General features: G+C 35.4%; 1 protein-coding gene across 1 annotated transcript in view; it reads right to left on the bottom strand.

Moving 5' to 3' along the window:
• The window catches only part of LOC111157931 (ADAM metallopeptidase with thrombospondin type 1 motif 20), a 181,166-nt gene that overhangs the window by 129,346 nt on the left and 36,115 nt on the right, over positions 1-15,705 (bottom strand). Inside the window, exons 5-7 of the mRNA XM_022519672.1 lie at positions 5,427-5,510; positions 4,786-4,910; positions 3,384-3,424 (exon numbers count right to left, since the gene is read on the bottom strand). Coding sequence (XP_022375380.1) covers positions 3,384-3,424; positions 4,786-4,910; positions 5,427-5,510 — 250 coding nt within the window. The remainder of the gene's footprint in view (positions 1-3,383; positions 3,425-4,785; positions 4,911-5,426; positions 5,511-15,705) is intronic.

Raw genomic sequence — 15,705 nt, forward strand, 5'->3', positions numbered from 1 at the left:
AGTAGGATTTATTATAGGGCTATAAATATTAAAATATAATGGACTCTTGAACATGGGAATTAGGGACACCAACCCTGTGCAGTAGAAAATCTGCATATAACTTTTGCCTCCCAAAACTTTAACTACTAATGGCCTACTTCTGACCAGAATGACAAAAGAGTTACTAACACATTTTATGTATATATTATATATAGTATTCTTACAATAAAGCTGAAGAAAATGTTAAGAAAAATCATAATTTATAATACTGTACTGAGGGGGGAAAATCTATATATGAATCTATGTATAATCTATGTATAATTTGACTTATGCAGCTGTAAGCGTGTTGTTGTGTAGACTTAGTACATGGCTAACTAGGAAAGTAATTGTCTAATGGAATGGAGGAATGATTTGCAGACTGTCCTACAAATATAAATTTTTTATGACACTGCAGATTCTAAGTTAAGGAGGTGAACTTTCAATGTATGGTCTGAGGAAACTGGTTATCAAAATAGAAAAGGAACAAAACTAGATACCTATCTAGTTTTATCCAAAATGGTTTAGCAATTTAAAGGTGAAAGGACAAGTTTTTAAATGTTTAAGAACAGGATATGTTTAGAATTTGAGTTACAGAAGGGATTCTTAAAATATGAAATTGCTAGCCTATAATTATAAATTCAGTTCTTTTATACAATTTCACACAGAATGAAACTAAGCAACAAATTATTGAAATGTATTTGCAATACGTAGAAACCAAAATGAGTTTAGTATCATGAAGTTATAAATAATATCTAAAAAGCAGTAAGATAGTCCAATTTATCGGTATATGGCTTTTCATAATTTATATCTTCTTACTGTATTTCTGTAGTGGTGTTATTTCTCCTCTCCCGTTTGTGATTTATTTGTGTCCTTTTTGATAAGTCTTGCTAGGAGTTTACCAATTTTACTAATTTTTTCAAAGAAACAGCTCCTGGTTTCACTGATCTGTTCTATTGTTTTTTTGTTTCTGTATCATTTATTCTAAGTATTTACTTTCTTCTATTAACTCTATGTTTCATTGCTTTTCTAGCTCCTTTAGGTATAAGGTTAGATTTATTTAAGATTTTTCTTTTTTTTTTTTTTAGATTTTTTTTTTTATTTGTCAGAGAGCAAGTGTGAGAGAGCACAGGCAGAGTGACAGGCAGAGGGAGAAGCAGGCTCCCCGGCGAGCAAGGAGCCTGATGCGGGACTTGACCCCAGGACGCTGGGATCAGGACCTGAGCTGAAGGTAGCCGCTTAACCAACTGAGCCACCCAGGTGTCCCTAAGATTTTTCTAATCAGAACTACAATGAGATATCACCTCACACCTGTCAGAATGGCTAAAATTAAACAACACAGGAAACAACAGGTATTGGCAAGAACACAAATAAAGGGGAACACATTTGCACTGTTGGTGGGAATGCAAGCTGGTACATCCACTCTAAAGAACAGTATGGAAGTTCCTCAAAAAGTTAAAAATAGAACTACCCTAGGATCCAACAATTGCCCTACTAAGTATTTACCCAAGGGAAACGAAAATACAAATTCAAAGGGATACATGTACCCCAATATCTATAGCATTATCTACAATAGCCAAATTATGGAAAGAGCCCAAATGTCCTTCGAATAATGAGTGGATAAAAAAGTTGTGGGGTGTGTGTGTGTGTGTGTGTGTGTGTGTGTGTGTGTATACAGGTAATGGAATAAAAAAGAATGAAATCTTGCCATTTGCAACGACATGGATGGAGGTAGAGGGTATTGTGCTAGACAAAATAAATCAGAGCAAGACAAATACCATATTATCTCACTCACATGTGGAATTTAAGAAACAAAACAAATAATCATGGGGCAGGGGGGAGGAAAACCAAGAAACAGATTTTTAACTATAGAAAGCAAACTGATGGTTAGCAGAGAGGAGGTGGAGGGTGGGCTGGGCTGGGTTAAACAGCTGATAGGGATTAAGGAGGGCACTTGCTCACTTGCTGTGATGAGCACTGGGTGATGTACGAAACTATTGTATCACTAAATTCTACACCTGCAACTAATATTACACTGTATGTTAACTGTAATTTAAATGAAAACTTGGACAAAAAAAATTAAAAATTAAAAAAGTTAAAAGCAATAAGAAAATGACAAATACCATAGTGGAAAAATAGGTCCTATCTCTTTCATTCTTCAGAACAAAGGAAATATAAATGGCCAGCAGATATGAAAAGATGTGCAAACTCATTAATAATCACGGAACTGAAAATTACTACTGTGATGAAATACATTACATTTAGTTTGGCAAAAATGATAAATCTGAAGATACCTTGTGTTGAGAAGGACAAAATCAAAAGGAATATTTATACATTATTGATAAAGATGTAATTTGGTACAAGCACTTTAAGATATACCAAAGTTGAGCATCAGCAAATTTAATGACATAACAATTTCAATTGCAGGAATGTACCCTCGATTTTTTTTTTTTTTTTTTTGACAGATGGAGATCACAAGTAGGCAGAGAAGCAGGCAGAGAGAGAGGAGGAAGCAGGCTCCCCGCTGAGCAGAGAGACCGATGTCAGGACTCGATCTCAGGACCCTGGGATCATGCCTGAGCTGAAGGCAGAGGCTTTAACCCACTGAGCCACCCAGGCGCCCCCTGTACCCTAGATTTTAAAGAGAAGTTCATTATGAAAACCTAGAATTGGCCTAAATATCCACTAATAGCATATAGATATGTAAACTGAAGATGAATATATATATGAGTGAAATTCCATGAACTATAACTACAACGCTCAAAAAGAAGCAACATCAGTTTCTTTTATGAACACACAGATATATAGAACTATTTTTCAATATGGATGAAAGGAACTGGAACATATAAAATTCATGTTATTGGCTACCTCTTGGAGACATGCAAAGGGAGAGAATAAGGACTTAGCAAAGGTCATATGACTATATTAAGTTTTGGTTCTTAACTGTGGTAGTGGATTTATGGCTATTCATTTTATCATTTTGCCTTAAATCTGCATATAGTTTATGTGTATCTAGTAACTGGCACAGCTCTTATTCTTTTAAAATGTATTGAAGCAAAAGCTAATAATGACAATCATTAATCAAGACAATCAAAATAATTACAATGTAAAAGGAAAATAAACATTTTAAACAATTCAGTAAATTATATATTAAAGATTTCTTTGAGAGAGAAAGAACACACTAGCTGGGGGGAGGGGCAGAGAAAGTTTTAAGCAGACTCCATCTGTGCTGAGCACGGAGCTGGCTGGAAGGCTCTATCTCACGACCCTGAGATCACAACCTGAGCCAAAACCAAGAGTCAGATGTTTAAGCAACTGTGCCACCCAGGCACCTCTATAAGTTATATTTAATTTGCAAAGTAACTTACCCAATGTGTCACATTTCTCTCTAGCTCCACAAATGTCTTCCCTTAAAACAAAAAATTTTGAAGCATTTTCAGAAAAATATTTTTACAAGTCAAAACAAAGATAAAGAAGCTTGATCTGTGATGTGATTATTACCACAAACTCATTTCTGAATCCAGACCTTATTAAGCTCTCAATAATTTTAAACCTAGGATAACACACCATTTGTATATACCAATAAGCAATAGGTGTTTTATAAAGGTGACTGCTGAAAAGAGTTGAAGCTTTAACCACGTTCAACAATAAACTTTCTAAGTGTTTAGAAACATTGTTGAATGTGGTTAAAGCTTCAACTCTTTTTCACCTCTGCCTTTACTTATGCTATATGTGTAATATAGTTTATGCTTTTCTAGATGTTTCAACATCATTATAAGCTTCAGCTATTATTCTCCACCACAGATAATGTTCTCATATACTACCAAATTACTTCTTTTTTTCTTCTGCATTACTTGGTCCCTAAACATTCAATTTGACAGTTCTCTTGTCTTTCTTTATGGTATCCCTCTTCCAGCCTCCTTTGTCTACCTCCCATCTTTAATTCATTATCTTCAGTCTTTGTTGCTTGGCCTCTACTTACAATCCAGGGAAGAACCATGGACTGATGATATAATATGGTGTATAAAATTACGTCAATTCTGCTTCAGCTCTGAAATTTTACAGCTATTTTACATGGACTAAGTGTTTCACTTCAGAGTTCTAGAAAGCAGAGAATTCAGAGTCTGACCCCTAAGTGGAAGAATTATTTCCTTTTGTCAACCAACCAATCCTAAGATCTAAATATCCTGGTAGCCATCAGTGTTGCTGAAGAAAAGGGATGAATTAACAATGTAGTGGCGCTTGTAAAATGGACAATCATTTTATAATAGCAGGAGTTGTTTTGCTTAAGCAGGTTGAGAAAGACCCTTGTAAATGCAGTCTAGTAATTAAGACATGGATTGAACATCAAAACACAGATTTTTTTTTTAAAGTACAAGAAGTCAAAAGTGGACAATCAATTGCATTCAAAGCTCTTCTTTCCAAGTGATTGAAATATCAAGTGGGGAATGAACATAACTTATATTCAGTTCCATAATTATGTTCCTTTGCACTTATTTTTCATAATTCTGTCACTAAATAAGAAAATTATTTTGTTTGGGTCGATCCATTACTCAGCAACTTAACATTGCTAATTTCCTAAGGAATCAACTAGCATTCTAGTCTGAAAGAAAAATGTTTTCATACAATAGTATCTTTTCCAGTACAAGTTCTCATAGAACACCACAGTGTATTATCAATAAAGAATTAAGTTAACAAGAAGTATCAGTGATCATGCAGGAGAGAAACAGTAAACAACTGCAGTGGGAAGGGTTATTTCTAAAATTGTACCTAGTGATAAGAACAGCAGTGTCATGGTGAGAAGGGTGAGCATCATCAAGAACATTCTGAGTTTGTTGCCACAAACAGAAGTTACGCAATGTGGTAGCTGCATTGTAACTTATGATTGGTCCTTCCTATACAAAAAAAAAAAAAAAAAAAGAGCAATTCAATATTACATTAAAATATCCACAGCCTTTCTTTGTCTCCAAGCTTGGCAGCTTCCTTGCAATTTATCAAACAGCATTTTCAGAAGCAAGTGAAGTGGCATTTCTCCCTCATATTTATTCAAAAACATTTTAGCGATACTTAAAACATGATCGAAAGGAGGTCTAGTGAGACATTTTCAATGTAACCATCCAATACTAAAGATCAAAAAACTTCTAAAAAACTGTATTTTAATTTCTTCAATGACAGGATTATAAAAGGGAATAACCTCATTGTTTTTAAACCTTAGGTTTTTAAGTTGTTTTTATTATTGCCTTTCTTTTTATTTCCATCACAATATAAAAAGTTAATCTCACTCCTTTTCAAATCAAGTTTTTAAATGTAAATTTCAGAAGTATCCCATTTCTAATAACAATTTTGTGATCTATATATGGTACTAGGAGCTTACTACAATTAAAATTACTAACTTCAGGCCTGCTTCTTACCTGTTCGTTATGAATTACAACTAATTTTACAATTACTATGTTGATAAGATTTCCAATACTTGAGTCCTTGTAGATTGCTGCAACCTGCAAGGAAAAAAATGTAAGATTATCTGCATTGTAGAATGTTAAGCAGCATCAGAGTTCATTTCTAGTTCTTAATAGAATTGCACTTAATTATTAATATAATGTTGTGTTGTAAGAGAATATGTTCTATCTTAGTGTTAAAGTCTTATTACATATGTCTAGGATTTTCTAAGACAGTCCTTTAGATGTTGTAAATGTAAATTTTGATGTAGTAACTGTTAATTATATACACTTTAATTAAAAAGTGTAGGATTAGGTGCCTAAATGAGTTATTTCTTCTCAAATATAAACTGAAACCAGTCCTAGAACATCTATTCTGATTTAGCTGTGCATCAGAATCTCCTATGGACCTTTCCACAAACCCAGGCACCCAGGCCACATCTCTGATAAATTAAATCAGAATCTCTGGGGTTGAGACCTCGGCATCAATTATCTTTTAAATTTCCCCAGTATTTTTTTAATTATTCCAATGTGAACCTGACTTTGAGAACCAGTATCTTTAAACCTACTGAGATCAGCCTGTGGATCAGCCGCATATGTATTCCCTAGAGCTGACTGAAATGCAGAGTTGCAACTACATCAAAAACTAATAATGTATTATATGTTGGCTAATTGAACATAATAAAAATAAAAATTTAAAATTTAAAAATCTAAAAAAAAAAAAAAAAAAAGACCTGCAGAATTACAGACCCCACCCTATAGTAGTGAATCAATCAATTTGCATTTTAACAAAGTCCTCATGTAACCTAAACACTAACGGCTTGGAAAATATTTTAGATGATTCAACAGGAATTTCACCTCATTCTGTGTCACAATCCATAATTTACATAATCATTATTCTCCAAAAAAATATATATAAGTTTTACCTATTTTTCTGGTAGTTTTACCTACTATTTTCTACAATGGCTGCATATTTCCAATTCTGAGTGTGCTTATAACTTTAATGGTTAGTACTACTGGAATCCATGGAAACAGATTCATCCAAAATCACATAAGGAACCCTAAAAGAGGTCACAGGTCATAACCTGGTCTTTAATTATTCAAGACTGAAAAATGCAATTCTATGAGCCCCTCTACATAGGCTCAGTTTGTGATTCCTGGTTAAGGTGCTAATTCCCTACATTCATCTCTTCTACTTGTAGTCATCCTAAAGGTTTTCACTGCAGTAGTGGTTTCTTCCACATTCAATGCCTCTGTCTTGCACTCCTTCAGAGACATAATCCCCTCAGGACCTGGGCCTTAGTAACATCTTTCTTGATAGGTCTCCTCAGCAAGGGGGAAAAAAGCTAAACTACAAGAACTACACCAAAATAAAAAGCTTTTGCACAACCAAGGATACCATCATCAAAATTAAAAGGCAACCTACAGGGCACCTGGGTGGCTCAGTGGGTTAAGCCTTTGCCTTTGGCTCAGGTCATGATCCCAGAGTCCTGGGATCGAGTCCTGCATCGGGCTCTCTGCTCAGCAGGGAGCCTGCTTCCTCCTCTCTCTCTCTCTCTCTCTCTCTGCCTACTTGTGATCGCTCTCTGTCAAATAAATAAATAATATCTTTTAAAAAAAAAATAAAAGGCAACCTACAAAATAAGACATTTGCAAATGATATATCCAATGGGGATTAGTATCAAAAATATATAAAGAACTTAAAATAAATGAAGTTAATATATATATATATATATATATATATATATATATATATATATAAAATCTCTTAAAAACAATCCAATTAAAATAGAGCAGAGGACCTGAATAGACCTCTTTCCAAAGATGACATACACTTTGCCAACAGACATATGAAAAGTTGCTCAACATCACTGGCCAGTGAAATGCAAACCAAAACCACAAGATAATACTTTACACCTATCAGGAATGGTTAGTATCCAAAAAAACAAACAAACAAACAAACAAACAAAACCAAAAAAACAAAAAACAAGAAATAAGTGTTGGTGAGGAAGTGGAGAAAAAGGAAACCCTATGCACCATGGATAGGAATGTAAAGAGGTTGCACCCACTATGGAAAACAGTAGGAAGGCTCCTCAAACAATAAAAATAGGAATATCATATGATCCAGTAATTCCACTCCTGGGTATTTACCCAAAGAAAGCCCTAATTCAAAAAGTTATATGCACCCTTATATTTATTACACAGCATTATTTACACTAGCCAAGATACGGAAGCAATCTAAGTGTCCACTGATATATGAATAGTTAAGACACAGTGTCTTTGTAACAAAGTATCACTCAGCCATAAGAATGAGATCTTGCCATTTGTGACAACATGGAGGAAACCTAGAGAGACAATGCTAAGTGAAATAAGTCAGACTGAAAAAAAGAGACAAATATGATTTCACTATACATGGAATCTAAAAAGCAAAACAAAGCATTAACAGACTCAAATACAAAGAACAAACTGGTGGTTGCTGGAGGAGAGGGGATGGGGGATGGGCAAAATGGGTGAAAGAGAGAAGGTACAAGTTTCCAGTTACAGAAGTCATGGGGATGAAAGGTACTGCATAGGGAATACAGTCTATGGCGTTGTAATAGCATTGGACGGTGACAAAAGGTAGCTAAACTGGTAGAGAGCATAGCATAACACAGAGTTGTTGTATCACTCAAATCACTGCTATATACTTTGTCAATTATACCTCAATTTCAAGTTTCTGAAACCTGGACTACCATCTTCTGGACCACTACCCAAACCAAGATAAGCCATTGCTTGAGGAGATCCTACTTGTCTCATCTTTTGGATAAATATTCAGCATCCACGCCCTGCTTTGTTGGCTAGCAACTGAGAGATAAGGAAGACATGGGCCCTGACCTTCTGGAGCTTAAAATTTGCTGGAAGTACTAGTAGTGGAGGCCTCATTCCATCAGCCCAAGTGGTTTCAATATAATGAGTGACATACACGGCTGCTGCTGCTGCTTCTTTTGCTACATGGAGTACAACCAGAACCAGAGCCGAAAGCATCTCCGGAAATGCTGACACTGTGGGGTCAGCATGGATTTCAACACACATTCTAGCACCTTTTCTGTGGTTTTAGCTGCACAGCCACAAATATTTACAGGTTGGTCTACCAACCGTGTTGCCTTCAGCTCTGGCAATAGCATTTTTTGGCAAAAGTGTTGGTCTTGGGAGAGGGGTTGAGAGTAAGTTACAACAGGGACAATCAAATGGTTGGCAATTTCAAGCATTCAAGTCTGTTAACACTGCAGTATTGCTCACTTGAAAATGAGAGCTGTGGAAAGTTGTTGAGCTGATATTTTCCCATGTTACTTTAAAAAAAAATACTTTTCTCCCATTGAAAACAAAGTATACACATACTCGTAACTACAGAGTTATCCTCTGATGCAGTGAGTTTAAAAGTGGATGCTTTTCTAAGTCAAATTACAAAGTAAATAATACATCTCAAAGGTATGCACAAAGGCTCTTTTCCCCCTTAAAAACGAATGATTGTAAAGACTTTTATGTCACAGGAAGCCATGTATTCCCAGTTACTCCACATAGAAAAAAGCTTAAGTATTATGAAGTATCTACACAGCTAATTTCTCTACTCATTGCCCCAAAGATGTTGACTAAAAATGACAATCCAGATATTGTAGTATCAGCTACAAAATATATAGTCTTAAAAATATTGAGTTTCAGAAGGAAACAGATACTGCACCTGAAAAGTAACAGATCTATAAGGAATATGTAGTAAATATATCTATAATGGAATATTACTCAGCCATATAAAAGAATGAAATTTTGCCATTTATAATGACATGGATGAAGCTACAGAGTATTATGCTAAGTGAAATGTAACAATCAGATATAAATACCGTATGATTTGTGAAATCATATGTGAAAATGTGAAATTTAAGGAACAAAGTGGGGGCACCAAGAAACGTACTTTTCACCATAGAGAATAAACTGATGCTACATCCAGAGGGGAGGTAGGTGGGGGGATTAATGAGCACACTTGCTATAATGAGCACTGGGTGTTATATGGAATTGTTGAATCACTATATTGTACACCTGAAACTAATATTACATTGTACATTAACTGGAATTTAAATAAAAACTTAAAAAAAAAACAAACCCTCATTCTTCCAGAGGTAGAAGATGCAGAGGGCTCAATTTAATTCTTCACACACACCTCTCCCCCCAAAACCCTCAGATTAATATTTTGCTTTTATACTAAAATGGTATCCTGAAGTAATTAAGGTTATCCTATTTAATCATATGAATTTCTTCTTGTATGTGCTGACCATCATCTATGTGCTCATATTCAATATATACATACCTTTTACTGTATTTGGATATTTATTAAGATGCAATGATGTAACTATTCAATTAAACGGAATTATGAAACAGGCAGATGAATGACCACGGGGCCCGTTTCATTACTCAGAGGCTTTTCTAATTGTCATATACGTGTTTCTCTCATCCCCAAACTACCACCCCATATTAGATTGCCACGATGGTAGGGTACCATGTTTGCTAGTTCTTCATGAATACATTAATAAGTTTATTGGCTTTAGCTCTAACCATTGAATCTATCTCAGGGAATTTCAGCATTCCACCCTAAGCCCTTTTAATTAACTCTTGGTACAAAAAATTGCTTTCAGAACCCTCATATGTTTCATGACATTGCTCTGCTATAGTCACTTGACCGTGGCCTCAAAGAACTCTTAGGCTGTCAGGAGACCTTGGTTTTAGTTCTAGCTCTATTGCTAATTACAAGGAAGCTTCTCAGTTCAGGAATTTGGTCTATCTACTTTTTGTCTCAATACCTGCAACCATGTTGAGGCACAGAACACCCTTGGTCACAATGCCCTAGCACATTTAATTAGTATTTACCACATGCTATTTGGGGAGGAGTGTGGAGAGCATTTGTTTTAAGGAACAAAATCATTCCACAGTTTGAGAAACGTTTAGTAAAAAAGTTAAGTAGGTATCTTCAGCATCTTGAGAAGTATTATTTCACACACATGCTTGAACACTTTTTCCCCTTCTTGCTATGGAGCATATCACAGTTCTAGTACTCCATTCCACAGACTACACCTTAGAAAACGTTAGAACAGACATCTAAGGTGACCTCTTGTTCTACAGAGCCATGCAATACTGATATATGTAACAATAATCACCACATGTTAGAGGGCTGCATTTTAGAATTTTTATTGATCTAGTTAAAATGTATTGAATCTTTTATTTTTTAAGCATTTGTTCCCCTAGCATATCAAGTTTATGTTTCTTTTACAGATAGATCTCACAAAACAATAATTCACAGACATTCATCAAAAAGGTAGAGAAGAGGGGCGCCTGGGTGGCTCAGTGGGTAAAGCCTCTGTCTTCAGCTCAGGTCATGATCCCAGGGTCCTGGGATCGAGTCCCGCATGGGGCTCTCTGCTCAGCAGGGAGTCTGCTTCCCACCACCCCCATCCCTCTCTGCCTGCCTCTCCGCCTACTTGTATCTCTGTCTGTCAAATAAATAAATAAATCTTTTTTAAAAATAAGGTAGAGAAGAAATTGTATAAATTCTATTGTTTAAATGTGTCAAGCAAATTCTAGGCAAAATACACTTCATGCAAATCGTGAAGTTACTGTCACCATTAACTGACCAACTATTTTGAAGTAATCTGTATATAGAGCTTCAGCAAATGTACATATGATATGCTTACAGGCTATCTTCATTTTTATCATTTTAGCCATTTTTGAGATAACAGACATATTACTTTTAGATATTCAACAATGATTTGATAAATGTATTGTGAAATGATCACCACAATAAGTTAACATCTACCATACACAGTTATAATTTTTTTTCTTGTGGTAAGAGCTTTTCAGATCTACTCTAAACAACTTTCAAACATAAAATTATCACCATGTCAAACATTCACCATGCTGTGTGTTACACCCCTAGGACTTGTAACTGAAGTTTGTAGCTTTTGACCACCTTCACCTTCAAAATCACCTATATAAAACTGATTTTAACAAAGTGAAGAGATTTTGTTTATAAGGATCTCTACTCTTGTCACATCTTTTTGCTCAAAGTTAGAAAATTACATTCCACTACATGCAAAGTATGTATGCGCAGAGAATTAAACTGAAACATAATAGGTCAACTATACTTCAATTAAAAAAATTAAAATTAATTAGAACAGAGTTGAAGAAAGGAAAAGCAAACATTAATGGTCATAACTGAAATATAAAAAGTAGATTAAGTTTTTATTTTAGTGTGGTTGAAAATTGTCTACCCTGAATTACATCAGTGAAAGCAAGGATATTAAGTCAGTATAATACAAGTGAGGGTTTTTGTTGATAAATGCCTCTAACAGCAAATATATCTTAATAAACAGGGCTAATTCCTGATGATCATATGGTGTTCCTTAAATTTACATGATTAAATCTCTAAGAAGGTGAATATTACAAAGTCAAGCCTTTGTGAACCCAACGGAGCATAGAGCCTCTGATCTAGTAAATATCTTCAAGGTTTATTAAATAAGTCACTGAATATCAAAGTAAGCCTGTTGAAGAAAGTAACTCCTCTAGTTGAAAAATACGTTGGTAGTTTATATGTAAATGCCATTTTAATCAAATACTGTTACCCAAATTCTCTAAAGGTAAATATTTTTGTATAGAATATACCTCAACATCTCTGAGCATTTAACATAAACTCATTTCATTAGATACGCTATACACAATTCTTTCCAATTTTCATGCTGAAATCATTTTGAATAAGATCATTATGCTATTTGTATAGCAACTCTAGTGAATTAAATCACACAACATTTCTGTATCACTGTACACATTTTGTTAAATTGTTGAGTAAAGAAACAGTTTAAGACAGTACAAATGTGTACTTTGTGCAGGATGGTTAGGAGTAGATAATTCTCTAAATGGTGTATATAATCCATTTGGCTCAGTGTTGAAGCATTCAGCTATTCTCCCTATTTTATCTGGAGCCAACACACAAAAACTTTTTTGTGACTTTGAACTTTTCTTTAAGTGGTTCACAATTATACTTCAAGTCTAAATCACATTTTCCTGTCTTTTTCCTAAATTACTATCACCAAAAACATTACCAATATCCTGTGTGTGTTTGAATAAATGCAGTTAAGCCTTTCTTAAAAAAACAGGACAGAATGTGCAAGATCTCAATGGCTCCTTCCTCAACCGGAAACACCTGCGGATACTTACATGGAGACAGCATTCCTCTTACCTCTTCAGAGCAATTTTGGAAATGGAACTCGTGAGTGGAGATAAAACAAGTTGAACTAGATTTAACCATCTCTACAAGGTGTGCCTAATTGTCCCGGTTTGCCTAGGACTACGGGGTTTCCAGGGACAGGAGTCTTAACACTAAAACTAGGAAAGTCCCAGGCGATACAAGGAGAGTGTCACTCTCGGTCACAATTACCTTTCGCATGGTTTATATCTGCAAATATAGTTGTGATCATGATTTTTCCTGTGAACATTCTTTAACTTTTTATTTAAATTCCAGTAGTTATCATACAGTGTAATATTAGTTACACATACAGTGTAATCATAGTAATATTAGTTTCAGGTGTACATTACAGTGATTCAACACTTCCATACAACACCCAGTGCTCATCACTGGGTGTTGTATAGAACACCATACAACATCAGTGCTCCTTAACATCCATCACCCGGTTCACCCATCCTTTCACCCACCTCCTCTCTAGTAATCAGCAGTTTGTTCTCTACAGTCAGGAGTGTTCCTTGGTTTGGCTCTTTATCCATACCCTTATTTTTGTTTCTTAAATTCCACACATTCTTTTAATGAAAAAGAATGGAGAAAGCATTAAACTCAGTAATTTTAAATCATCTGAAATTTGACGTCTGAAGAGGAAAGAAAGCATATACAAAACCCAAACCACCTCAAAAGAGAATAAATTTTTCCTCCTATCCATCTACATTTGGAATGCCTCCCTTTTTTCTGACCCTGCTGCGGTCTGTCTCCTTATGAAAGAGAGCTCAACACAACCAGTTGACTAGATCTATTAACATCTCATCTTCAACTGAAATTGGCTGTCCTAGTGGAACTAAGAACCTAGAAAGTACACACGTTGGGCTACTGTTTCAAGCAATCTCAGAAGCTAATTTACTTTCTATGAAGTCAAAAGGTCTGTTTTGCCCTTGATGAGCTGTGGCGTTAAAACTCCCATGGGCAACTTCAGTAATCTCCAAGTTATGTCACAGTATCTTCCAAACAGTAATTATATTGATTTTTATGTGAAATACAGGTAACAAAACTCTTCTGAGAATGCCATTATCACCAAAACCATCTGTAGCTATTCCAAAATTTTTCCGATAAACATTCTTCTTATTTTCCTTTCCTCCTTCTAGTCCATATTTGCACAGCACAGGTATCAAAGTTGCTCATCATTAAGCAGTCTTCACAATCTGTTGCATTTACAAAATCTAATATTTTCCCCTCAGTATCTCTACCCTCCTCCCCACAATTTTCTTAATGAATATCTCTTTTAACCATTTAAAATTACAAAGTTTACCCTCTACTGCTCCATATAATTGATTCAATTTCCTGCATTATCAACGAACATCCTCTGTGTCAGTGCTGTCATTAGAATCTCCTCATAATGAGCATGCCACACCCACATGTACATAATTATACATCTAGAAAATTACACATCTAATTACTTCAGATTCAGAGGTAAAAGCATGTTATCAGGATAAATTTCTATGTATAGCTGTTTTCATTTTAAAAATTTCAAGTCAACAAGTGTCCATTTCGTACAATTTCAGAAATCATTTTGAATCATCTGTTTTTTTTGGTCTACTTTACAATGTCATGCATTCTGAAAAAAGTATTAATCACTTATTCATTCTATCTTTCATTAACTATAAATGCCCACTTTGTACCAAATACTGTACTTAGGCAACATAGGCTATTTATTCTTAGCACATATAATCATAAGAATTTAAGGTGAAATATTATATATAAGGAAAACAATAGGGTCTCACTGTCTTCAAGTCAAAATGTACTTAAGTGGGCATTTCTAGCTAAGAAAACTTTACAGTGGCCAATAGATGTATGCTGGCCAAGCTGTTCAATCAAGTGGGCCTGAATTCCCTACATGTGAATACAGGCACTTCCAGCCATTATGTGTATTCCAATACCCTAAATCTGTATAAATAAGTCACTATATAATTCATTAACTAAATCAGGAGACGCCTGAGCATGAAAGGTGGGTGCTTTTAGTAATTACTCCAAAACAGGCCTAAATCCAGAAATGTCCCAGACAACAGATTTAAGTAGGTGTATGTATAGGATATATTTGTATAGATCCTTCACTAGGTCTAGAATTCTGTTCCATGGATACTGCCACCACCCCTGCTCAAAAGAGATGTTAATGTCAGATCAGTAATTCTCACAGCTACTGTGATCTTACATTCCAAATTTGCTAAAGCAGCTCTCTCTCGGTATTAGCCTATCCTTTTATCCCCATAAATACATTTATAATTTGAAATATCATTTCTCCCAGGGGCGCCTGGGTGGCTCAGTGGGTTAAAGCCTCTGCCTTCAGTTCAGGTCATGATCCCAGGATCCCGGGATCGAGCCCCGCATCGGACTCTCTGCTCAGCAGGGAGCCTGCTTCCCCCTCTCTCTCTGCCTGCCTCTCTCCCTACTTGTGATCTCTGTCTGCCAAATAAATAAAATCTTTAAAAAATATATCATTTCTGGGACGCCTGGGTGGCTCAGTTGGTTAAGCAGCTGCCTTCGGCTCGAGTCATGATCCCAGCGTCCTGGGATCGAGTCCCACATCGGGCTCCTTGCTCATCAGGGAGCCTGCTTCTCCCTCTGCCTCTGCCTGCCATTCTGTCTGCCTGTGCTTGCTCTCTCTCCCTCTCTCTCTGACAAATAAATAAATAAAATCTTTAAAAAAAAAAAAAAAAATATATCATTTCTCCCAATTAAAATGAAAACAATGGTCCAAAGTCTTTGGAATATAGCAAAAATGGTTCTAAGAAGGAAGTTTATAGCAATATAGGCCTACCTCAAGAGGCAAGAAAAATGTCAAATGAACAATCTAACCTTAAACCTAAAGGAGCCAGAAAAAGAAACAAAGCCCAAAACCAACAGAAAGAAGGAAATAATAAAGATTAGAGCATAAATATAGAATTTTTTTTTAAAAAAGCAGAAAAGATCAATGAAGCCAGGAGTTAGTTCTTTGAA

The sequence above is a fragment of the Enhydra lutris genome, unplaced genomic scaffold (assembly GCF_002288905.1).
Source record: "Enhydra lutris kenyoni isolate GAN:26980312 unplaced genomic scaffold, ASM228890v2 scaffoldscaffold56, whole genome shotgun sequence".
Taxonomy (NCBI): domain Eukaryota; kingdom Metazoa; phylum Chordata; class Mammalia; order Carnivora; family Mustelidae; genus Enhydra; species Enhydra lutris.